Below are 25,817 nucleotides of genomic sequence, written 5' to 3'. Positions count from 1 at the left end.
ATTAAATAGCCCCTTTTAGATTTTTTACAATAGCCAATCCTTTGGATGTAATTTTCGACTTTTTTGTACATTTAAGATGGTATATCGGCTATATCTTTTTTAGGGATTGTAATAGTCTCTAGTGAATCACATGATAATTTATCTAGTTCCATTTGCGGCAATTTTGCTTAAGAACATACCCAGAAAGATAGAAATTCTCCTCATCAGAGAAAAATATTTTCTTTGAAAAATCAGCAAAAAAACCTTCTGCGCTTTCTGTAAAACAATTGCATATTTTAAACGTTCAGTTGTGATTCATATCATAAATATCTCGCTACCAAAAATTATTTGATACTTCAAGCACGCGTAATTATTGACAGCTTTCTGATTTACAGTGCTACCAATATAGTAAACTCGAATTGGTTGAACCTGTATATAAACATGAATGAAATTAATAAAAGAAAGCAGATAAATTTACGATTCAAATATATCATTTGAATGTTCTAGTAACAGTTAAAGTATTTATAAATATTGTTTTAAAAGACCGTTCGGTATAATATAGCTTCTTTTACATGCAAAAGAGATTTTTTGTTAAATAAATTTATTTATCTATTGGTTGATATCTAATATATACCAAATAATTTATTTTGTACAGTTTAAAGATCTCTTTACGTAGGCTATAGTTGAACAAAGTTTTAAAAATATATAAACTACATGGTAGGTAATCCCGAAATTTTGTCATTTTTTAAATTAAAGTTTAAATAGGCCTAGAGACAAGATGTATCAGTTTCATACGAATTGAGCAAAGAAAACCAGTCTGCATGTATCCGCATATTCCAAGAGCTTCTGGATCATGAATCTGAGTCGTCTTTTCTCTATCATTTGATAACCAAATATAATAAATGGTTATTGTACGACGACAATCGTCGTAGACAGTTATAATTCAAAGGTCAAGTAGGAAAACTGACTTTGAAGTCTGAACACACTGTAAAAAAGTTATTCTGTGAAAACGATGTGAAAAGGAGGCTTACGCTATCGGAATATCGTAATTAATTTTTATAGGCTATTAGAATATTTAAAATCAAAGCCTCCAACTTTATGCTGATAAAATTAAAAAAATAACTGTGGAGTAAGAAACGGTTATACCTTTAGAAGAAAACTATATTTTTGATTATAAAAATATAAATAAACATTGAAAAGTATTTTTTTTATTAAAAAAACGACATTTATTTCAGGATTAAAATAAATATTTTTTACCGATTTAGGAAAATTTATACGAAAATTGAACTTATGTATGTTAACTACAATTTTTTATTTTAATTTGAGATTCACATTCATAAGTATTGTATTTATGCAATCTACCCTACACAAATATTATTTCGTTTCTTTCTTCGTATATCTAGTAACTTAACACCGCTCCTAAAAGTCAGGGGTTTTGATAAAACAAATGGGCATGTAATCATCGCCCCTCGACAATGGATGAGTTGAGGGGGTAAAGGTGCAGCGCAAAGGGATACGTCTCGTTAGCTTTGGATTTAAAAAGACACGGGTTAAGTGCCGGCAGGGGGTGAGGGTCGGGGGAGGGGTCGCCGATAAAATCTCGGAATGGGCCGAGATCCTCCTCAGCTTCCAGGGGCGACAACATTTTTACTGCCCATCAAAAAGTTGCGCAGTTAACTATCATCTTATGCAAGGCGCCGTTATTGAAAATTCAATATTCGCCTATAGCTGTGAAGGAACATAACCTAACCTAATTTGAAACATCGTTAATCTTCTTTTACGGCTTTCAAACTTTTTCGCAGAGGTTGATTGAAAAATTGGGGAACGATTATTAAATATTGTGATACTTTTAATAAAAGGTAAATCAGCTTATGGTCTATTTACACTAGAAAAATATTAACTCAGCATTTTATTATATTTTTTTATCAGCAATAAATATTACTAGCAGTGGAATAAATATCGCCTACATATTCGTTGTTTAAATGAAATCACCAGTTACAATCATTTTTTAAAGTAATTCAGTTTCATGATTAGATAATAAAAAAAAACAGATTGATATTTGCAACTTCGTTAAAAACCCGAATTCCTTGTCTGAGTTTCTCTCAAGTCTTTAAAGATGAATTTTTAGAATTGAACAGGGACAATCAAGTTTTAACGATAATTTTTTAATGGCTTTACGAGGATCTGATTTGACTAGCGACTTCAGAACCTGAGTAGCTAATTTTAGGGGTCTTTTTGATTTTTAAACCACCTATGATATTTTAAAAACTTTAATGCATCGTTATAAATTTCGCAGAGAGTTTATTTAGCTTATTTTGCTTTCAATCTCTGGTCGAACAAAACTGCATGGAATGCCGCAAATGTGTCTTTTTAATTTTGGCTTTGTTATATTTTTTATAGGAAAAAAAACTAACCAAGCTTTAAAATAAAACCAACCGCGACGTGTTTACTCGACGGAAATTGGCGACAGAATGGTTTTAAAAGATCATTTCTCTTCGGTTTACATTTTAAATTGTAATAAATAAGTTATTTGTAAGAATAAATGCAATTAATAAACAGTAATAAGTATTGTTTTTAAACATATGTTTTTAAAATTAATTATCTACGTATGTACTAATATATTATTTTACAAATGATTGATTTAAGTTATCATTTATTATGATTTTTATTGAAGAGGGCTGACAATTATTATTTATTTTTAATAAATGCTCATTTGTGTATTATCGTTAAATTAAAAAGACCACAGATATTTTACAAAAATAATTTTAGGCCCTTTGTATATTTTAGAATCCAATGTATTTGTGGATATTTTGATATACTGTTACTTAATATTTGCTTAAATCAAATTTTATATTTTAATTCAATATCTGAATACAAAAACTATTTTGCAGTTTGTCGTCGGTGAAAATTTTGTTACAGAAAAGCAGATTTAAATATATTTTTACCGATCAACTAGTCAACGACTAACAGTAAGATTTCTTTTGATCTTTATTTAAATCATTAAATAATGAATCAAGTATATTAGAAATATGGTTAAAGAATAATGTACTTAAATTAAATGAGAATAAAACTAAATGTATGTTTATTAATTATAAAAATGTGTTAGATAATAGTACCAAAATAGTAATAAATAACTCTAGTATAGAAATAGTGGATAATATAAAATATTTAGGAGTAATTGTTGATACAGAATTAAATTTTAAAGAACATTGTAATTACATATTAAAAAAAATTAGTAGAAAAATAGGTTTATTATCTAGATTAAGAAATATATTAAGTATAAATACAAAAAAAATAATTTACAATAGTATAATATTGCCCCATTTTAATTATTGTGCAACACTATTAAATATGTTAAATAAATTAGATAAACAAATGTTGCAAAAATTACAAAATAGGGCAATGAGAGTAATCTTAAATAAAAATAGATTAACTAATTGTAAAAGTATGATTGATAAATTAGAATGGTTGAATGTTCAAGAAATATTGAGTATGAATGTTTTAGTATTTATATATAAGTTAGAAAATAATATGTTACCAGAATATTTTAATAAGTATTTAATAAGAAATAAAGATGTACATAAATATAATACTAGAAATAGAGAAAATTTAAAGATAATTAAGTATAAGAAAACGAGTACGGCTAGGGGAATTATGTACGGAGGTTTTGATTTATATAATAGTCTTCCAAGAGAAATCCGAAACAGCAAAAATATAACGGGTTTCATAAATGGACTAAAAAAACACCTTCGTACATATAGAAATAAATTATAATATTAAGTCTTTATTATTGTATATTTTTATTTTTTCTTTCTGTTATGTATTTTTTATATATTTTTATATAAGTTTACTAAATTTGTTAGATGTAAAGATTAGCTATTAAGCTAAATAAATTAATAAAATAAATAAATAAATAATAATTAAAATGCTGCATTAAAATATATAATTTGGATATTTAGATTTTATTTTCAAATAATAAATTGGCAATTAGCTAAATAAATAATCAATTTTAACGATTTTAATTTTTTGGAAGATGATCGTTCATTACCCATCTTCATAGTTTTTACAGCAATATTTTTATGTTTTTTTGTATTTTGCAATTCTTAAGACAGCATAAGTAAATTATTCGAAATATTGTTAATACAAAAAAATTAAATTATTTCTGTAAAACAATTAAACAAGTTTAATTCGTTGAGCGGCACTTTGAACACGTGTGATTATTTACAGCTATCTGATTTACAGTGCTGCCAACGTACTAAACTCGAATTGGATAAACCTGTATATATTTCATTGCTTTCTGTAATGCTTAGAATATATAGGATAATAATATAGTTTTAAAGTGTATTTTAAATGTATATATTAAAAAAAAACTTTATTGTGAATCCAGTAGATAAGTAACGCTTAAAACCACTCACTTCTTATCCAATCAAGGGACGAGTTTTCACACTTTCGTTGCCACTAGCAAAAGGCTTGCTAGACCCCTCCCCATCCCCATAACGTTTTAACGCCCGTGTTGGTTCAGGCGCGATCTCGGGTGGAAAATCAAACAATCTGCTTTATTATTAATCGCCTACCTGTACGTCCTTGCTGTACATGTTGTTCGTGTGGATCAGCATCAGCGAGAAGCTGCGCACCTCAGCAAATTCGAAGAGTATCTCCACATACCTCCCGGCCGGTCCCACCGAGTCGTTTCTCCAGCCCACCCACTCGTATCCTGCAAAAACGAAATTCAGTTTATTATAGATGCATAATTGCCCCGTTTCACCCAGAGTAACCGTCCCCGAAGTGCTCCAAACACGAAATAGGCATTATACCTACTGAACAAACAGAGGGCGCTCGTTCTAGCAGATTTTCGCTAATGTGACACAATTCGAATGGTTCGTTAAAGGCAATGTTGGATACTATAGACGTTTTCAAAAGGCGGGTATCGATTTATTATTTAATAATATGCATTGTTATGCAAAAGGTAAACGCAGTTATGAAATCCATAGGGTGGTGTTGGTTACCTTCATTTGAGTAGTATGGAATTAAAACTCACATTTTGCAATTACACATTAATTGATATATCGATATTTAATTTTTTTAAAATTGCATATATTTATTTTTTTAAATTAAGTTCAGACCATCGTGACTTGACAAAGAAAATATAAATATAAATCCTATACACACTCTGTATTCATCGTAATATATTACAATACATGTATTCACAAAAAAATTGACAGTATACTCTAATAGCAAAATGACTGACTAACTATTGTTACTGGACACAAAAAAAAGTTTTTTTTTGTCTTTGTGTGAATTTATTTATTTATTTATTTATTTATTAAAATTATAACCATCGTGACCTGACAGGAAAACCCTATGCGTCACGATAGTCAAAAGTACTAATACATCATAATACATACAAATATAAACAAGACAAAACAACAGACACAAATCACCTCAACAGGTGTACATTGTCCCATACGAACTGAACCAAAACTCCATATGTGCAAGAGAAAATGTCAATATTACTATGGACAGAATTGAGCAGATAAATAGCCTTGGCCAGAGAAGAGTTGGCAAGTGCTCCAGTTCAAGACTTAACAGGCAAGAATAGTGGACGCGATCGAGAACTATAACCACCTTCAGGAGCCCACGTTTGAAGCTGCTCGAGCACTGAAGAATTGTCTACGATGCCCTTGAGCAATTTCCAGAAGTGTTTAATTACATAAACACTTCTGCGAGTCGACAAAGAAACGTATCCCAGGGCTCCCAAAATTAAAGCACTGGGAAACAAGAACGGATAATACCCGTATTCCTTCAAGTATAAATATCGAAGAAATTTACGTTGTACTTTTTCCAGCTTCAATTCATTACATTGATTCATTACGCCTGGATCCAAATGATGAAGCTAGTTTCTAGTATGCTGCGGACTAGAGTATCATAAAGAGTGCGCAATACTAAAGTATCCCTGAAGTAACGCGCATTTCTCAAGATAAAACCGAGCATTTTTAAGGATTTGCTATGAGTCTCTGCAATGTGCTGGCTAAATTTCCAACGTTCTTCGAAAGTCACTCCTAAATCCTTAGTTGAAGAAAACCTTTCCAGAAAATATCCGCCTAGATGGTATGAATATTTTGCCGGCGTTAATGACCTTGAAAATGAAATTGTGTGACATTTCTTTACACTGAAATGATAGCCATTATTAAACTAATTATTTTAGAATTCCAGATTACCAATTTAAAGAGCAGGTATGCGGAGCTTGTTTAAAGTTAAAAATTAATTTTAAAAATATTTTTTTTTGTACGGATCAAGCCTTTCACTATTTTCATGGTTAATTTGACAATGTGGCCAAGTTGACATATAATTCCAAATTCGTTGATTGCTGAATATAGTTTTCGTCTGTTTAAGTTGTCGTAAGCTGCGTTGAATTCTAAGAATGTGTTGTATAAATTAACATTTATTGCTTCCTACAATGTCAGTCAGCTGGGAAAGTTCAGCTTCGCCATAGTTGAATAGCTGTGTTGGAATACCAGCAGTATTTAGAACTTCTGAGGCTAATTATGCGTCAATATGCTCAATTTATGTTTAAGCTCGTGACATTTTACATCATAAAATTCCAAACAGGTCAGTGTGAGAACAAAAAAATCAACCCCTTCTGGAAATTAAAAGTTTTTAAGCAATGAAAAGATACTATGCCGAAATTGTGTTATTCTGTATAAATATCTATATTTACATATATACAAATGTACCTATGTAATATAGTACTGGTAAAAATATGATATCCTGCTACTTATACTAACAAATTATTTATTAAAATCAACCATAGTAACATCTGCAAAAAAAACATATCTAGCTAGTATTTATTATTTGCAATTGCTTTTTTTTGTAACAGATTTGTGACGCCGCTGACTGCAAGTTTTATTGAATATGATGAAAGAACACATCTAAAATATTTTGTACTTAAGCCCATAATGCAGAATATTTTTTTTTATATATTCAGACAAGATTTATTACTGTTTATATTTTTTTGTGTTTGCACTTAATGCTAAAACCTTAACAAGAAAATAATTTTCAAAAATATCATCAAATTTTTAATTTAAGTAATTATAGAGCGCCTTTGTGTATTTACAAAATATTTTTTGCGCCTTTATTTAACCAACACCCTTCTGTATGCAACTTAAGTCTTAAAATACAAGCAGTAGTATTGTGTCACTTTCTCCTCAACTAAGCCGACACTTTTTCTCGACAGTTGTTTTTTTTTTGCAATGAAAACTTACTTCTTGAAAAATAATTTGCCACTTAAAATTTTGTTTGTTATATATAATACTCCTGCTCATCTTCCAGACCTTAAGAACGGCTTAAGGAATTTGAGTTTATTAATATCAAGCTTCTTCCGCCCAACACCACTTTTTTATATATGGATTAGCAGATCATTTCGAAATTGAAAAAACTTTACACCAAATCACTATTTTATCAATGCTTTAAAGTTACCAAAAGATAAAATTTTAATCTCAGAGAGTTTTAAAAGGAATATTTTCACATTGTGATCTGCCTTAAAGCATAGGTTCTCATTTGGATAAAACTGTCGCCAAATTGTGTTGACGAGTTTGTTCAAAAATGGGAGCCACTTAGGCATTCTGATTTCTCGATGATTATTATTTCTAAATAAATTTAAAATTTACAAATTTCTCGAGAAATATTAATATTTTTTTTTATGTAATACAGTATATTGCAGATACATAATAACATATTATTCTTCAAATATTTTTTTAAGACACACATGACATCTAAAGTAAAATAAAACAAACTCTTTTTTGTTACAAAAATTTCGATCGTGGAAAAATTTCTCTCATTTCCTGTTGATTTTGATTTAATCGAAAACAAGGCTTGAAATAAATACTGTAAACTATTTTTCTCTTGCCCATCGTTTCAAATATTTTAAATTCTTTCTCCCTTAATCCTTAAAATGTTGGTTTAATAAATAAATGGTTTTCAAATGATTTAATGAAGTAGCGAGGGTCCTTAAGATTCGTCGAGCCATTAAATAACCTGCAAATAATTCTTTCCCTATTTTAAATAATTATGGTTTTGAATAATAAGTAAAAAAGTCCATTTTTCTGTGACTTGTGCAATATTCTAGATTTTACAAATATTTAATTAATGACATTTTTAAATGACCGGTAAAATTTTGCACTTAGCTCAAAATTAATATTTTCCAATTGTTTTAACTAAAATTTTAAGGCCCCTTCGGCTGTCAATAATAGTCATAAGACAATATTCGCAATAACAGCTGTTAATACTTTACAAAAACAATATAAAAAAACGTTTTTGGATTATCGAAAAATAAAAATAGCCCTGAATCATTTTGCATTCTGCCAATTCCCATGCGTATTTTATTTTTATCGGAGTGGATTCTTACATCACAAAATCAAATATAAAGCCGAAGAAAAAATATACGTGTATTTAGTATTATTTTTTTTTATATGAATAGCCTTTTCCGTAACAAATTATGTACGTAAAACGAAATTCCACGGTACAATTGTGCTGTTTAGTTGTGTTATATTCTGCAAAAAAATACATAGCTCGCTAGTATTTTTTCATTAAAAATAAAACAGAATGAGAATAAAAAAAATTGCTGTTTTTTTTGATATTAAAATAAAATTATGTGGCGCAGATATAAAATGTTACGAGCTTGTTAAAATTGCAAATAAAAAAAGACAAATTTATTACATGTACGAACAGTTTTTCGAAATTTTCTTCCATCTCTTTTTTTGCTACCGCCCCTCCCCCCACACAATTTTATCTGAAACTACTGCCGCCACCCTAAATTTCCCAGCGCCCTCCTGAAGGGCGATATTTCCCACTTTAGAAATCACTGTTCTACATTATCTTCTTTGTCATTTAGCAAATCCTAGAAGTGATCATACGTATATTTAGGATGTCCCAGCTGTTACTTGAAATGGTTTTAATTTATCTATGCTCAAAAATATCATATAAATATTTGTTTATTATTCAAGATTAAGATCATACATCATCGTAAAATTGTATGCTATAATGGCGAAATTAGGAGTCACATTTTCTTACAATACAATACTTCGTTGTATGTTATACGTATACTAAAAAACCTAAAGGAATATGCTTGCCCAGGTACATCGAAATTGGTATCGCTCACAATTTGAGAACGCCCTAAGTGAGGCCCTGGCGGGATAACAAAACGGTGATAGCAACCGCCATTAGCGTGCGAAGGGCAATTCTCTAAAAGCGGTCCATTTATCACAGAGGCGGCGGCGGACAACACTATTATGCAAATGGCCGACAATGACCTGTTGATGCTGTCCGCCACGCGCCACCACTGTCAACTTATACAACTCCCCACTGCCATCACCACCACCTTATCTCGAGCGGAAAATTCGCAACGACGCCGTTAATGCCCCGCGCGAATTAAAATAAAATTTAATGTGCCGTGCCCAATACGGCTCCTGTTCAGATTGAAACGAATGCTGTGTTGCCACCTTGCCGAGGAAAGAAAAAACGAGCGTACCGATCAGATTGCCATACAAAGCGACAACGCCGCAATCATTAGGGTTTATTATTTGGAGGTCGAGAGCGTCTGAAGAAAGAAGTGAAATAAATGAGCCGCAAAATGTCTAGGGACGACGCGTGAAAAGACCGATTATTTTTTATATTGATAGCAATATAAACGCAATTGAGAAGCTCAAAGCAACATATAATATATATAAATATACATAGGTATACAAATATAGAAATAAATAGTCATTATTTTATTATTATCATCAACATTTTAAACTTAATCAATGATTTTATTCTTATTTTTCTACACAATATATTCTACCCTGTGCATAATACTATTGTGGTTTCACCCTTGAATGCTGGAGTGACCGTCAGGACTGTTTCTAATAAGACATGAACACGCTTTGAGGAGGAGGTGTCCAAGAAGCAGTGGCGTAGCTAGGGTATGTGCCGCCCAGAACGATCCTTAAAATGGTCACCCCCCTCCCTCATACATTTTTACAGTGTTATAAAATCAGCATTTTTAAAAATAATAAATAGGTTATTATTAAGCTTTTGTTATTCGTGAATTTATAGATGTTTTAGTGCATTCAAGGTTAAGAACCACACTAGATGATCCCATCGCGAATATGCCGCCCCTAAGGAAGTGCCGCCCGGGGCGGGCCGCCCCCTCCGCCCCCCCATAGCTACGCTACTGCCAAGAAGCGATGCAATTGGCTCGCAAACATCATCATCTGCGATTCGAAGAAACTGTCTATAAACTAAACTCTTTATTAAAGGTTAGATACTAAGTCACAGAGGAGAGTGTCGCTATGAAATCATAGCAGCAAAGACAACCCAGGAGACTGCATCAACACGAGAGACATAAGAACAGGGGTGAGAAACGTATAAGGCCCTTATAAGGTCTTATAAGACCCGCCAGCTAACTTTAGTTGGTCCGCCGCAGATGTCTCAAAATTTAATAAATCTATCAATTTCTTATAATATGTTTAAAAATTTAATTTTTTTATAGAATTGTGGCGACATGTAACAATAAATTATTAATATTCCCGTTCGGTATATAAATAATCGGGACAGAAGCTCTACAGAATGGTCGCCCGATTACATTACGAGACTCGACTACTGGCTCCGCTCACGCCCTCACCGCTTCCGCCGACTACTTGCCGCAGCCCCGACTATGTGCCGCCATCGTCAGCCATCGTCGCCGCTGACAGTCGCCGCCGCCGACCACGCGGCCCAGCAAGCACCCGGCGCCGTCACGCACCCGTAGGGCTACGCCACTGCGACGCCGAGCTCCATCACGACGACTTCCAAACTGGTGACAACCCGACGTGAGCACGAGCTCCAGCACCAGACGACCCGACCCCCACAGAATGATATATTTTTTTAATATCCTTGACTGTTAATACTTCTGCCAGTAAAAAGTTACGGGTTATGCTCAGCTGGCCTTCGAAGATTTATGATATTTTTGGAGAATTTCGATGTTCATGCATGAACATTAAAATTCGATTTGTTTTAACCATTTTTGCATTTATGGATATCTAATGAATCACCTATTACTTCAGAAATGTTTTTAGCAGTTGCCGATTTTTTTAAGAATTTATATAACATGCAATTTTATTCACTTGATAATAGCTCTGGCATCGGTAATTTTGGAGCCCATCATTTTTTTAATCTATAATAATAATGTGGCTTTTAACAACCAAAGCACGAGTGACTTTTAAAACTTAATTTTGAAAAATGACTTTTAATTCAGGTTTTCCTCATATCTTAATCGGTGATATATTTTAAAATAAATTTATTTAACATGCAATTTTTATAAATGATATACTTGATTTTTTTAATATTGAAATGTAAAGTCAATATGTGAACTAATATATATATATAACAAAATACGTTTTCAGGTATCAACAGCCAAAGCACGACTGAATGTTAAAACTTTAATTTAAAAAAAACAACATTTATTTTGGGATTACCTAATACATATATTGATTTAGGTCATACTATTATAAGTAATTTTTCATGCTTTGAGTTTAATACCTAATGGGTTCAATCTATAAATCTATAATGCTGCGATAATAATTTTACTTTGATTCATAGTACAAAATCTGTAGTTTTTTAAAATATACACATACTTTAATGGCACGCAAAGAGAAGTCGTAGTATTATTTTTGCCATAAAAATATTAACCAGTAAATAGCATAACCGTCTTTATATATGTATACATAATGTATACATGTGTAAAATAATTGTCAGATGTGATCAGACAAAGTCGTTATTTATTCGAACGGGTGAAAAAAAAACGGAAAAATGCCATGCCGTTTATTTTTGTAAATGGGGAGTTTTGTTTGATAACTGGCAACACCGCCGCGCTGGCCAGAAAAATCGTCGAAGCGCCTTATCAAAGATCTGTCTTGACGTTAATATCGGACATAAAACATGCTATACGATAAAGCGCCATTTTAATGTGACGATGAATAATGGCTGAAACCGGGGCCGTAATTGAATATTCGTACAACAATGTTGACATGGCGTTACGTATAATAATTTCACTCAATCGCAGAGAATAAAAAATATTAAATCGGACATTTTAAATTTTTCGGAACAATATATGACTTGTCATTTATTCATTAGTCCTTCTAAAACTGAAAACAAAGTAAATAAATCAATATTAAAAATAGTAGCATCCGCGGTAATTAACGATTAAAGTCAACTCAGAATGATTGATCTTAAAAAATGAATTGTCCTGAAATTGACAGATTAGATAACACATTGATTAAACACATTTCCAAGACTTTCACTCATTACTGAACAAACATATTTAACGGTTACTAATATTTTGGTTATTTTTAAACCATTTTGAAAACCGTTAAAATTAATCAAATAAAATAGCCCGATATAGATTCCTTAGCCTTTTATGTTTATTACCGGAGCGAAATATTAAAAAAACATATCTTGTACAGCTATTTTAATAAATGTTTTCGGTCCAAAACTAATCGCGAATAAATTACAACAATATTTTAAAAATGGAAATCTAGGACCCCAAACTTAAATTTAATAAATACATTTTAGAACTTTGCTCTAGAGGAATTGCTGCAATTACAGAGATAAAATTAAAATTTAATATAATAGGGACAAAAAATACAAAGAATAAAATAAAAAACACCTATTAAAAAAAATAAAATCTTATTATTTAACAATTATTTTAACTCATCTTAATATATACCTGTCTAGTTTAGAGTTACACTATGAAGTAACAGTAAATTACAAGTCATTCAAAATAAAGCTTACAAAAATATCTAATAAGCTAAAATACTTTACAAATATCAACAATTAAAAAATATTGATATTTTCATACCAGAGAATACATTAATTATTTATATAGAAGACTACTACAAAATCAATCTTATATCTAAATATGTGCCGAATCACATATTTCTTTGTGGCAGGGGGTGCCAACCCGCGGCCTATAACACTCGCTCATTGACCTTAGAATTATTATTGTTAAAAAATAAATTAACAATAGGATTTCAAAATTTTTCATTCTTTTTTAGCTTGAATTCTACATTATTTCTTTAAGAAACTGTATAAATAAAAAAAAACAAATATACAACAAATGATTCTTTTATGAAAAAAATACTTTATTTTTCAAGGTATTATATTTAATTTCTTTAAAAAAATATTAAACTGCAAGGAATATGCCGTATACGAGAAATTAACATTTTTTAAAAAGTCCTACGTCTTTAAAACAACTATTTAAAAAAATGCCTTTTTATTCATTAGTTAATACAAGCTATGTGGTAGCAAATTTAATTTCTAAGCAAAATACATTAGTTTACTGACGGTGAACAATGTATTCTTAAAACATACAGATACATTTAAGTCTCATTTCATAGCTTTAGTAGAAATTACTATTGTTACAAATATTTTTCGACTTCTTTCGAGCGATTGACAACAAATTTAATAATACCGAAGAACTGACTTCTATAGTTTCACTGAAAAAAGAGTATTTTTACAGATTTGTATGAAGCAAAAAGAGCAACATTACCAAGATTCCTCTTAACCATCATATGTTTGACATACATATGTATGTTTGTAGTTACTGATAGTATATACTGCATATTAAATTTACCGCAGTAAATTTAATATACAGTAAGGCATTAACTCAATAAGTAAAATTGCACTTAAATTTTTAAATTAATGATTTAACATTTCTAGTTCATATCACGGCTCATTTAAATGAACTAAACGTACATCTCCAAGACAAAAATCATGTAATTACATGTTTCAAACAGCCTTGGCATTCGAAATTGAGATAATCTGAGAATAAAAACAATAACATTATTTACTTTGAAACACTGTATGAAAAAAGTCACGTAAACAGCAAAAAATATGCGGCTTTAAATACTATTTTATCATATAATATAACATATAAAGGGAATTTAAAATTCCTAGAAAACGGCAGCTGCATTTCTGTATAATATTTTAAATATGATTTCTCAACGTAGGTGTTAATATTTTTTTAAATAAATAAGTTCATATAGTCCTACTTCTCTCTATAAACTCTAGTGTTTTTATACAAAGAACAATATATTCTATCAATAAAAGAGCATTAAAAATATATTCTTCTAATACAACATATTCTTTTGAACAGCCTTTTGGTCAATCAAGCTAAATCGCCATTCTCTACTCTTACACTTTTCGCTTTGTGAATCAATTTTGCAAATGGTTTGTTTCCGACAGTGCAAAAGGGCATTTTAATTTAGCTAGGAGCGAATCTAGCAGCGGTGCACCTGAGGCATCCCGACGGGAAATGTAAATAATGACCCTCCATTTAGGTTGCATTTCAATTTGGATCAAATTCAACTTATTGCATACCTGGTGGGCTTTTGAGCCGATAAAAAGAGAGCCGGGCGGGAAAAAGTTTCAGCTAACCCAAATAAGATTAAAAGGGTCCTTTGGTGCGCTAACCCTCACAATGCACCTGTCTAGCGCAAACATTTACAAAAAAAACTACTATAAATAAATTTCATCCTTAGTGAACAGATTTTTTTCAAAATTTTATTTTAAATAAAGAATTATAATAACATTAAACAACAACATTAAAAGTATTTTTTTTTGGCCTGACTATGATACATTATATAAATATACAACGTGCTTCTAATTGAAAATAAATACTCAACCAATTATGATTTAAGCCGTTGTAATATTTCAATTGTATTTTATATTTCTACCGACAATTACAAATATAAAATTATAAATACTACGCCTACATTCTAATTTATTATTTGACCGCCAAATTTACCGTGACTTTGCATGGCTACGTCCAATTTTGGAAAGTTATCACGCTAAATTAAATATTATAAGAATCGCCTCATGCGTGCACGCAAACGTGCTAAAATCTTCAAAGAAAGTATTTATTATTTTCTCTTAACAATAATACAAAAATAAAGTATTACCTGATTCGTTTAAAAACAACTCCAAAATATCCTTTTATTTAGAACACATTAAATAAATGCACCTGCGGATAAAAATATTTTACATAACAAATATGTAAATAATTGTTCATAACACATATTTAAGCTTTTCTATAGCATGATGCATTCACAGTTATGAAAGCATAAATTTTATTGTGTTATTTGCTACAGTTTTTTTAAACAGATTAGGCCTTTAGACTGTAAAAATGTGATATGATTTTTTGTAAATTTTTAGGTCAACGCAATTTTTAAAATATCTGTTTTATAAATAATTATTTTTGGATGTATTTTTAAATAATTATTGATGTGGCAAAATAGACTCATGAAATCAAGGAAATTGGCTGATCGGTTTATTCTTATCCACCTTATTCTTCAGACCTTGACAAACATTTATCATGATGGATGCAACACTTCCTAGACGGAAAAAAATCAAAATACAGACGGTGTGAAAAGGAGGCTATTGAAATATTTTGAATCAATGCCTCCATTATTATAGAATGATGGAATTAAAAAAATGACAGAGACGTAGAAAAATGTTATATCTACGTTCTAATTAAATAAAAATTAGCATTTAAAAGTTTTTTTTCCATTCCATTGATTTCAGAACTACAATAGCTGTCAATCTCTCACTGTCGAGAGGTACCGAGGCTAGCTTGTGAGCGAATACCGTACCCTCAACTTTTTGGGTTTTTAAAAAAAATTTCGGTTCAATCTTATTTTTTTTAAACTAGTTACTACTAATACATTTTTGCACTACCTAAACAAATATTTTGACGTTTTTAACAATTGGTCAATATAATTCCATCTATGGAAAACTTTTCAACATTTTCAACTGATTTAATTATAGGTTTACAACTTTGCCAAATATTTAAAAAAGCTAACGTATAATATTATATTAAAATATAGGTTTAAAACTTTGATATATAATATTAAAACTAAATATTGTATATCATTTAGGAACAGGATCATTGCAATAATTTTCGCTACGTAGCCAAATACGCCATAAAACTTAAAATAAGTTGTATGGTTCTCAAAACAGATTCTTAAAATAGGATCATCAACTTCAATTACACCTTAGTTTTGTATGAAGTTGCTAATGTCAATTCATAATTTTAACAATTTATTTAAAATCGACTTTAAATTAAAAAAATAAAATATTGTGTTCAGATTTTAAAAATCTACATAGTAATTATTGTACATAGTTTTCATTGCTTATAATTATTTTTCAAAAGCCAGGAGTGAGCGAAATGACAACATACGCAAAAATGGAACCAAACTTTATTGCTAAAAAAACTGCTTCCTTCACATTTATTGTCACGCGATCGTCGTGAAAGATAACATACCCAATATCAAAAGATAAAAAATACGTTTTATTAGCATTTATATGGTTTAATCGACGTTAAGGAATATATAATATATTCACGGTTAAAATTTATCTGGTTTATTTGCAATTCGAATAACTAAATTTAGTCAAATCTAAAGAATATGGGCGTTCATAATTTATAATTAATATTTACCAAAATACTTTTATCAGCAGATGTCATTGTGTTATCGGGGATATTTTTTCCTTATTTTAATTATTTAAATTAAATTTTATTATTTATAACTGTGAGCTTCTCAGCTTAGAACGATAACAATATACATACATTTGATAGTGAGCCTTGTATATGTAAATAAATACCATTTTCTACAATTATGCGTCACCAAGAAAATTTGCAATAGTCAAATTATTTTCTTAATTTAACCATTAAAAAGTATTGCTCAATATTATTTTGAAATTAATTATGAATTTTTTTAAAATCCTGTAAATAATTGCAGATTATATATACAAATTTTTAATATTATATTTTATAATAAACAAACATTAAAACTACACTATTCACCATAGCCCAAAATTCGTAATGTCAAGTGCACGTTCTAAAATAAATCATAACAGTACATTTTAGATACAATCGTGCATATATATTGTATATGACCATTTCTGGATTTTTCTTGACATTTTAATATCAATCCCGTGCATGTGACATCTGGAATTAATGTTGCGGATACTAGAAGAAGAAAAATATATTTTTAAGTACATCGTATGCGGCTGCGCGTTTCTATATAAAAAAAACAAGTAGCTTATTAATATATAATTGCTTCTAAGTTTTACAAACAACAAAAAGAATTTATGTTCTAGTTTAAAAAGCTAAGCTGAACTAAGAATTTTCATTAGTATGCACATTATATTATGACTTTTGTTATATGGTCTTTGATATATCATATTTTAGCATTTGAATATAACGCGCAACTAAAGAATATATATTAAAATTTTCGTCATTTTTTTTTTTTTTGGAAAAGTGCAGATTAAATTTACACGACGATGCGTAGCGGCGACTAAAGCACAAAAATTCTACTCTGTAGTACAAAGAGGGAGTATTAAAAGATACGTGAGAGGGAGTGTACTTTGCATTATTTATCGTCTTCATTACCGAAGCATTAGTTATTTCTCAGCTGCTGGAAGGAGGAGGGCAGAATGTAAAAATTTTCCTGATTAAACCTTAATAAAACCCCCGAGGATAGACGGCTGGAGCGCGCCTTAAAATAACCTATATCGCAGTCTTTGTGCACACGCGCGAAAAAGACAATTATATACTGTATTAATAAAAGAAATAAAATAATAATAAAGGAGTATTATTAACAGATTACTCATATGTGAGTTAAACCACTTTTTTTCTTGTAAACTACTATTACTTAGCCAAAATATATAAATGACACTTGTAAGTTAAAATTTTATTTATAAATCTAAGACAAATTACATATACAATTATAATAATGATGTATATATTTTTTTTAATTAATTATTTTCGTTTTATTTTCCTATCTTTTTAATGTATTATGCTATGTATCGATTATATATCAGACTACTAGGTATAAACAGTCTAATTGGCAAAGTTTATGGAAACATTCGGTATTATTTTAAAGGATTAGGGAGTACACTATCGATCCTGTTCTAAATCCTATGGGAGATTCTACCCCAACTATCGCAGTATGAAGCAAGTGGGCTTTTAAAAGCCGATATAGCGTGCTTACATCCGATGGATTTATAAATAATATTCATATTTGTCGTGGGCAAACGGCTGCCATAAACGGTCCTGTATCGGTCCGTACCAATCGAAGGTACCTCGTCGGATATAATATGATAGCCAGATGCTAGATATCCACCGAATACCTTTTGTATATGTATGTATAATATGTACATATGTGCCTACGCCTACACAGCGTTTCAGCTGAAAGGCAATTTACGGTCACCGTGTTGCAGATAGTTGCGAAAATTTCACAGATTAAACTAGGTAGTTAGTGAAATTTTGTGGGGTTAATCGGAGCGGTAGTAAAAACATAGTACGGTGGATCATGTATGCATGGCAGGTTCATTACACATTCATTATTGTATCTTGAAATTTCAACACTGATGGAGTTAGTGTGTAATGAATAATTATTATGCATTTTCAATTTAAAGGTAAGGACTCTTGTTGTAAACGAATATTTTAAAAATAACATACATACAAAATATAAATATATTTTTTACTGTCTCATATATATACTATATCAAGAACGGATGAGTTCATGAAAGATTTCAATCAACAAAACTTTACAGTGGAAATAATCAAATAACCTCTATTCTTAAGTTCCATTGCCTAATTTAAGAATTTAATTTTTATTTAATTTTACATAAATCTATTTTTCTATGTAAATCATTCGGTTGTTAAAAATGACTGTTACCAGTAATCGTTATGATCTTTACACATATATGTGTTTTTGATGCCTTTATTCCTATAGATATATTTGTGTAATATCGTAAAGCGTTTCTTGCGCTATTTCTCGTTTCTGGGTCAGAAGCAAATGTGTCAAACTCACCCGTCTTCTATACTTTATATAAGGACAGGTGTGTCACTGGATATATGGCGTAAACATAGAAAATCTTTGATGCTAGATTACTACGGGAACGACTCCGATATGACATTCGAAAGGCGTATGACAGGGGTCGAAGATGGTTTTCATCATTTTGTTTGTAAAACGATTCCCACGTACAGGGCTGCGCGGAAAGAATAAACTAGCATCCTGCACGTCAATTTATATACATTTTTATTTTAATATATTATTGAAAAAAAATATATAATTTAAAACAATCCAATATATTATTACAGTACACAAAAAAATACTACATAGTTGGTAAGAGAAAATTACCATAAAATTTAAATTTAAATAATACAAACCATAGTTAACATTATATAGATAGATGTGAAATGCCAGCCTTTCAAAAAAGTCGGATGACGACCAGCAAAGGTGAGTCGGCTAGTGAAGACATCCTAACTCAGAAGAGGACGCGATCGTGATTATCCAAGGCGTTCCGGAACTCTAAACTGGAATTTCTCGAGAATAGTTTAATTATCGACAGCATCCTTCAGATGAAGTTTATCTCTATTTGGTAATTCCAAATTTATAGATATCTATTTCATAGTGCTGCAAACTTATGTATTATAGAGGACACGAATAACTAGTGCATTCCTCATAACAAAACTGAGCATAATAAACGATTTTTTTGAGTCTCCATTTGCTCTCAGAAGTGATTCTAAAATTTTTGTATTAATATGAATATTTTTGTGGCGAACCAGGTCAAGAATATTTTATAAAGCTTACAAAAATCATGATTAATGTTTTTTACAGGCTCATAAGCACGTGATTATGTGGTATAGTCAAACGATGTATAGTATAAAGATTTTTTATTTTATTTAAGACAGACTTTGAATTAAAAATTATTTATTTTATTCGAATAGTGATGATTAGGGTTTTTATTTCCAAGGGTTGTGACTTTGCAGCCAAATAGATGCTGGAAAAGCTGGTAACAGTTTATTTAATAAACATATACACATATTAATTAGCAAATAGATTTAGAGGGAGAAGTGAAGATGTCGCTTTCAGGCGGTGGAGTGAAAATAGTGTAATGGAATTCGGAAAGTCATACACCTTGTTAAAAAGACAATCGGTTTCTATTATTTTTAGAAATTTTTAATTTAAAAATATTCCAATATTTCAATAAGAAATAGTTAACCATCGAATATATTAATTATAATAATATTTAAAAATTTGGATTGGAATCTTATCAAAGACTAAAGAAGTTAAAGCTATAATTTTCAGTATAAAAAACGGTTCTTTTGTGTCCATTGATATTTTATCATTATAAAATAGAATATAATATTGCGATACGTAATCAACAATTTAGATATATTATAAAAGCAAAATTAATACACGAACATATATTATTTTTGAGTACTTAATTTATATTATGATAATAAATATACTTTTTTACAATAAATGATTCTTTATATAGTACTTCGTCTATTATAAAATATTCTAACCGACAAAATTACATGCAGACATTTTTTCGATCGAAACATCCATTATTTTTTATTGCACTTTTTTATTGTCGGCATTAAGCCTCCCCTACATAGCCCCTATTTCTAGGTTAATAAATATTTTTCATTATTTTATTATAGAAGCTTTATTTACGAGATATTTTTTTCTATTTTTTATACTTAATTTTACATTATTAGCCTTTTCAAGGAAATAATTAATTTTGGCCAAAATAAATTCCATATAATTTATTTTATGATTTTTTTAAATATAAATTTAATTGATTTTGTTCTTGTTGTCATCGGACCAACAGCATATGTTTTCCGTTTGTTTCACTGTTACTAACTTTTTGCCTCCCACCAAAATATCTAGATGCGGGAAGTCAAGTAGACTTAGTAAATACGGATATTTAGTTGGCCTTCGACAAGGTTTGTCATGGGTTATTGTTGCAAAAATTATCATAAACGGATTGCTCAGATAATATAACTTCGTTTTTCTTTAGTTATAGCTTGTAATGATTGTCAAAAGAGTATTTCAACCTATCCAGGTGTACATCAAGGGTTAAGCCTGGGCCCTCTGCTATTATTTATTAATGACATAAATACGGCAGTTACAAATTTAAGTTTTCTTCTGTATGCAAATGAATTTAAATTATACGATAACTCAAAATTAAAAGCGCATTTGTGTAGAGTCTCCCCTTTAGTGTCGGAAAGTGCCGTACTGTGTCATTTTTTTACTCCGTTTACCACCAATTTATTCCTATGATCACGGTGGAAACATTTTAGCTAGAGAAACTATCAATAATGATCTCTGAATCACTTTTGAGAGCAAGTGTAGGTTCTTTCTACACGTAAACTTCCAAGATGCTTGGCTTTATTGTGTAGGCATTTTACTTTAGCGATCCATCAGCTATTTACATATTCTATAACACTTTGATTAGCATCATTTTTGAATCGGGATCTAAAATTTGGAATCCCTGAATTATCGGTTTAGTTCATAAAAGGTTCTTGAGATATCTCAATAAGGGAATATTTAGTTATTATCTGTTTTAGTATTTCAGCACCGTTATTGAAGAGCATTCGGATACGATTCGTAGTTCTCGCAGAAAGTTATATTTTGCTTAGCATTTCTTTAATTTACTAAAATGTGCTGTTGACAATTAAATTATTCAGAAGGAATTTCAATTTTGGGTTCCAGAATGCCTTCAAGATTCACGATCACGTCCTCATATTAAGATAATTTTTCGAATGAATATATACAAAATATGTTGTTTGCTGTCATTCTGACTTTTTTATAATATACTATATGTTACAAACGTTGTTTTTTAATATTAAAAATTCAATGGAATTTTTGTTATTAAAAAAAATGATTTATAGAATAGTAAATTTAAAGTCTTTATAAAATTTGTTTAATCATATAATTTGAACTTTGCAGTTTTTATAAAAAAAAACTCAAATGTGGATTGTACATTTCCAATTGTATCAATACATTTTAAAGTCACGTACACGAAATTCAAATATTTTTGATACAGCTATAAGTAATAATAGACCATTGCTAATATTTAATTGAATACACCTGTTAATCTAATACTTTTACAAATAAAAATATTAGGCCTATCTACATAAAAGTTTAATTATATAGTAAAAGTCTTAAATCTAATAGGCAATAAGAGTACAAAATATATTTTAATATATCAATTAAATTAATTGTGGCTTAGGTAAATAAATTGATTTCATAAAATTTTAATACAAATACATAGTGTAAAGAAAGTCGGTTACACCGCTAATAATAGTGCCAATTGTAATGAAGACGAAATGTATTTGCTTTACTAAAATGATGTATATTACTATTACGAAAAAAATAAAAATAAATTTGCTAGATTCATCTAACGAAATATTTTAATTTTGTGGTAAACACTCATAATGGATTCATTCATTGCTTTCAACTCAGTTTACATAATTCCTTGGGCGTAAAAGACCGTTTTTCTCGCACTCAAAATTACCATAAATCAACATTTTTTTTCTTATAAACTCCTTTATTGTAAAAATGTAAAATAATGCAAAACTGCGATCTTATATATAACAAGCAATATTGAATTTTACTTAAAATTACGTAAAAAAAGCTTAAAAAAACATTCAACCTTTTCAACTTAAGTCCAACTTTATTTTTCCTACTAAGTATATGTTTTATAAAAGAGCATAGAATAAGAAATTCTTAGCCAATAAACTTTATATTCTTACAAGAAAAATTTGATATAAATATATATTAATAAAATGTTTAATTTAAATTCATAAATTATATTTTTTATTTTGTATTAATAATTAGGCAGAAGTTTGCGATTAACGTATTTTAATAGATTATAATTTTTACAATACATACTTTTTTTTTTTAAAATTAATACACCATTTTACAAACTGATTATTCAAATATGTAATAACTTATTACATCTATTAATTTTTAATAAAAATTATATATATTAGAAAAAAATATGTTACAATAAAAACTATTGATTCTCTAAGTTAAAAATCAAAAACAAATATATCTTCACATTAGTGATATTTTTGTTGCTAAATTGCATTTGTTAAATCTTAAATCAATGGTTGGTATTTCATGCACTTGAAGCCCAAACAAACGCTTCTAACTTTTGCGAGTCGATTAATTTTATTGATTTTAATATTAGTTAATTCAAATTTTAACGAACTTTAGGCTTAAGCCTACAGTTCATTAAAATTCGTTAAGTCTAGCATCTATATTTAACATACAAATTTTTATTTTATTAATTTTTAAATGAACTCATAGGCCGAAAATAATTGGTTGGTGGGCCGCAGGTTAAACAGCCTTAACTTACACATTCCCTTTTGAATCGCATCGGCTTAAAAAATACAACGGTATCAAAACGCAAATGAAAGATAAATGGCCGCGGCCAAACGCCGGATCCGCAAGGCGCGTTATGACCGACTGCTTACTTATAAATGTCGGACCGGAACGGACCGGCACGCGTTCACTTATTCATGGGTCAGCTCCGGAACCCGTCCAGAGCGCTATGCAGTGATGCGGCCGGGCACTTAAATGAACAAACGCTGGAAACGTACATACACATACACCACCGCTAAAGCCGACCGCTACTCATAAATGTAAAAATGACCGAGCGGGGGGCCAGAATGGCGTGGTGGCGCGCACGCGTGTGACTCTTGCCCGCGTAAAAATATTTATTGCGACGCAATGAATTTTTTAATGTCACTTACGCCGTCGGGCAATTATAGGCATATGTGTGCGCACATATCGGTTTTTGATCTACATGCCAAACAAGTTCAATTTTTAAATACATTGTATTGCTTTATATCGCATAACTGATTCGAATGCAGGGTATATAATGGTCGTAATTAAATTTTAAAACGAAAAGTTTCATTTCATGATATATTCATGACCTGAAAATAAAAATTGGCTAGTATGTGATTTTGGCCTAGTATAGGCGACGTCGCAATGTATTCAGACGACCTGTGCTCATCTGAATACATTGCGACGCACTGTGGGGTATTTGCCCGATCTGGGCGGCCAAAATTATTTCTCCCCTTAAGTTGATTCCATAGGTGCTCTTAGTCATATATATATTATTATAAGTGTTTAAAAATACATTTTAGAAAAAAAAACTTTTGTTTTAAGTTTTTTAAAAAAAAAGTTTTTTTTATTTTTCATGAAATAATTCATACAATTTTATTTTAATAAGTATTTAAAGTATTTCTTAAAATATAGGCTCAAAGAAGAGGAATTCCATGTTGAACGGTCAAGTGTTAAAAATAAAAAATAAATTGTATATGTCATAAAGTTAGAAATTTTAACAAGAAAAAATATTTGACTTGTATTTTATCATACTCGGTATCGTTTTCATTTTTAAATATGTGTATATTTGGTGATTCTAAACAAATTTTTATTTTATTTTATTAGTACGCGATCCACAATTTGAGGTTTACTGATTTTACAATGGTGATTATAATATTAAAAAATAACAATCAATATAAAACTGTATTTTAAATTTGACGTTAACACGTCACCTAATTAAAACATTATAATAGTTTAAAACGTTTAGGTCCTCACTTTCGCGACTAAGCCCCGTCCCATTTTTAAGAACAATGGTATGCAATGTGTTAAAAACCGCAAAAATCCGCAGATAATTTTACGTTTATCATAAAGAGTACGACCTAAGCTTAATGTTTTATATAAAATCTACATTAAAAAGTGGTGGGAAATATAACTAATGAACTCAAAATTAAAATAAAAAATAGGAAAAAGTACTAAAAAATGGTATTTATTCAAAACAAAATTGTGTGTTTAATATGACAGCAAATGCAACAAACTGCTCTATCACAATCAATGGTTTGAATTTTTAACTGTACTCAAATAAAATAATTTTTTTTTTTTTTTTTTTAAATGTTTTTATTTCGATATAAAATAGTGGTACAAGAAAATTACAATATTTAAAATACAATTATTAGTGCCTAGTTTTATACCTATTTCCTAATTTTACAAATATGAATTTAAATTAATATACTACGAATAATAAATAAAATAATAATAATTGTCCAATGTACGAGTATGCAATCGACGCCGAGAAAACGATGCGTGCACTCGTAGGGATGACTTACTTCCGGCCGATCGTGGGGGCGCTAGCGTTATGCAAGGAGTGGAGGAATTGTTGATTATTATGCGCAAAATTATCAGCTTTACAGAGCAACTTTTTTTTTTACCTGCGCTTAAATTTTCATAATCGACTTTTGGCCGCCCAGATCGAGCAAATACCCCACCGTGCGACGTCGGATATTCCACAAGGTTCTAATCTTTGGCATTCATGATTTTTTTGTTAATTAATGATATTATCAAGTCATTCGTAATTCTAATTTCCTTGTTTTTACTAATGACCTTGAAATGTGGCGACCAAACAAATAGGTCCAGATTTAAAAGAGTAATTGTCTTTTTGTTGATGAGCGTGACTAAAACGTTCATTCATTAACAATGAGACAAATATCATAGCACAAGAGGGATTTCTTTTGATCACACAACACGAGTAAAAGCAAAAAACTTTCTTTCGAAAATGCAACATCCGATTTCTCGAGTTCCAAGAAGCGACTGCAGCAATTGGCTAGGAGATCGATGCACAATCGCGATTGGCCAGCAAGCGTGCAACCCCTATAGGATATAAGCCCGGACTCCGATGAGGAGAAGGCAGACGGTAGACGGCACTTGAGACAGACGATCGAAGGCACCATACGAGACGGCTGAGGCACCAGACAAGAGACGACTGGAGACAGCAGAGAGCCAGCGACGTAGTCAATCTACCAGCAGCCATCCGGAAGAACCAGCTACGCGTCCTCACCAACAGACCTGAAGATCACACAGCCACAAGAACCCAGAGAATCATCTACCAGCATCACCACCTGCGGCACCTTCACCTTC

General features: G+C 30.3%; 1 protein-coding gene across 1 annotated transcript in view; it reads right to left on the bottom strand.

Moving 5' to 3' along the window:
• Ddr (discoidin domain-containing receptor 2) overlaps positions 1-25,817 on the bottom strand; it is a 187,782-nt gene that overhangs the window by 27,693 nt on the left and 134,272 nt on the right. Inside the window, exon 8 of the mRNA XM_088188380.1 lies at positions 4,554-4,693. Within this exon, the coding sequence (XP_088044506.1) occupies positions 4,554-4,693 (140 nt within the window). The remainder of the gene's footprint in view (positions 1-4,553; positions 4,694-25,817) is intronic.

This window comes from Plectrocnemia conspersa, unplaced genomic scaffold, assembly GCF_051122295.1.
Source record: "Plectrocnemia conspersa isolate PC_06_02 unplaced genomic scaffold, ASM5112229v1 ptg000006l, whole genome shotgun sequence".
Classification (NCBI taxonomy): Eukaryota; Metazoa; Arthropoda; class Insecta; order Trichoptera; family Polycentropodidae; genus Plectrocnemia; species Plectrocnemia conspersa.
The sequence above is the reverse complement of the archived record's forward strand: the minus strand, read 5'-3'. Positions and strand labels throughout refer to the sequence as shown.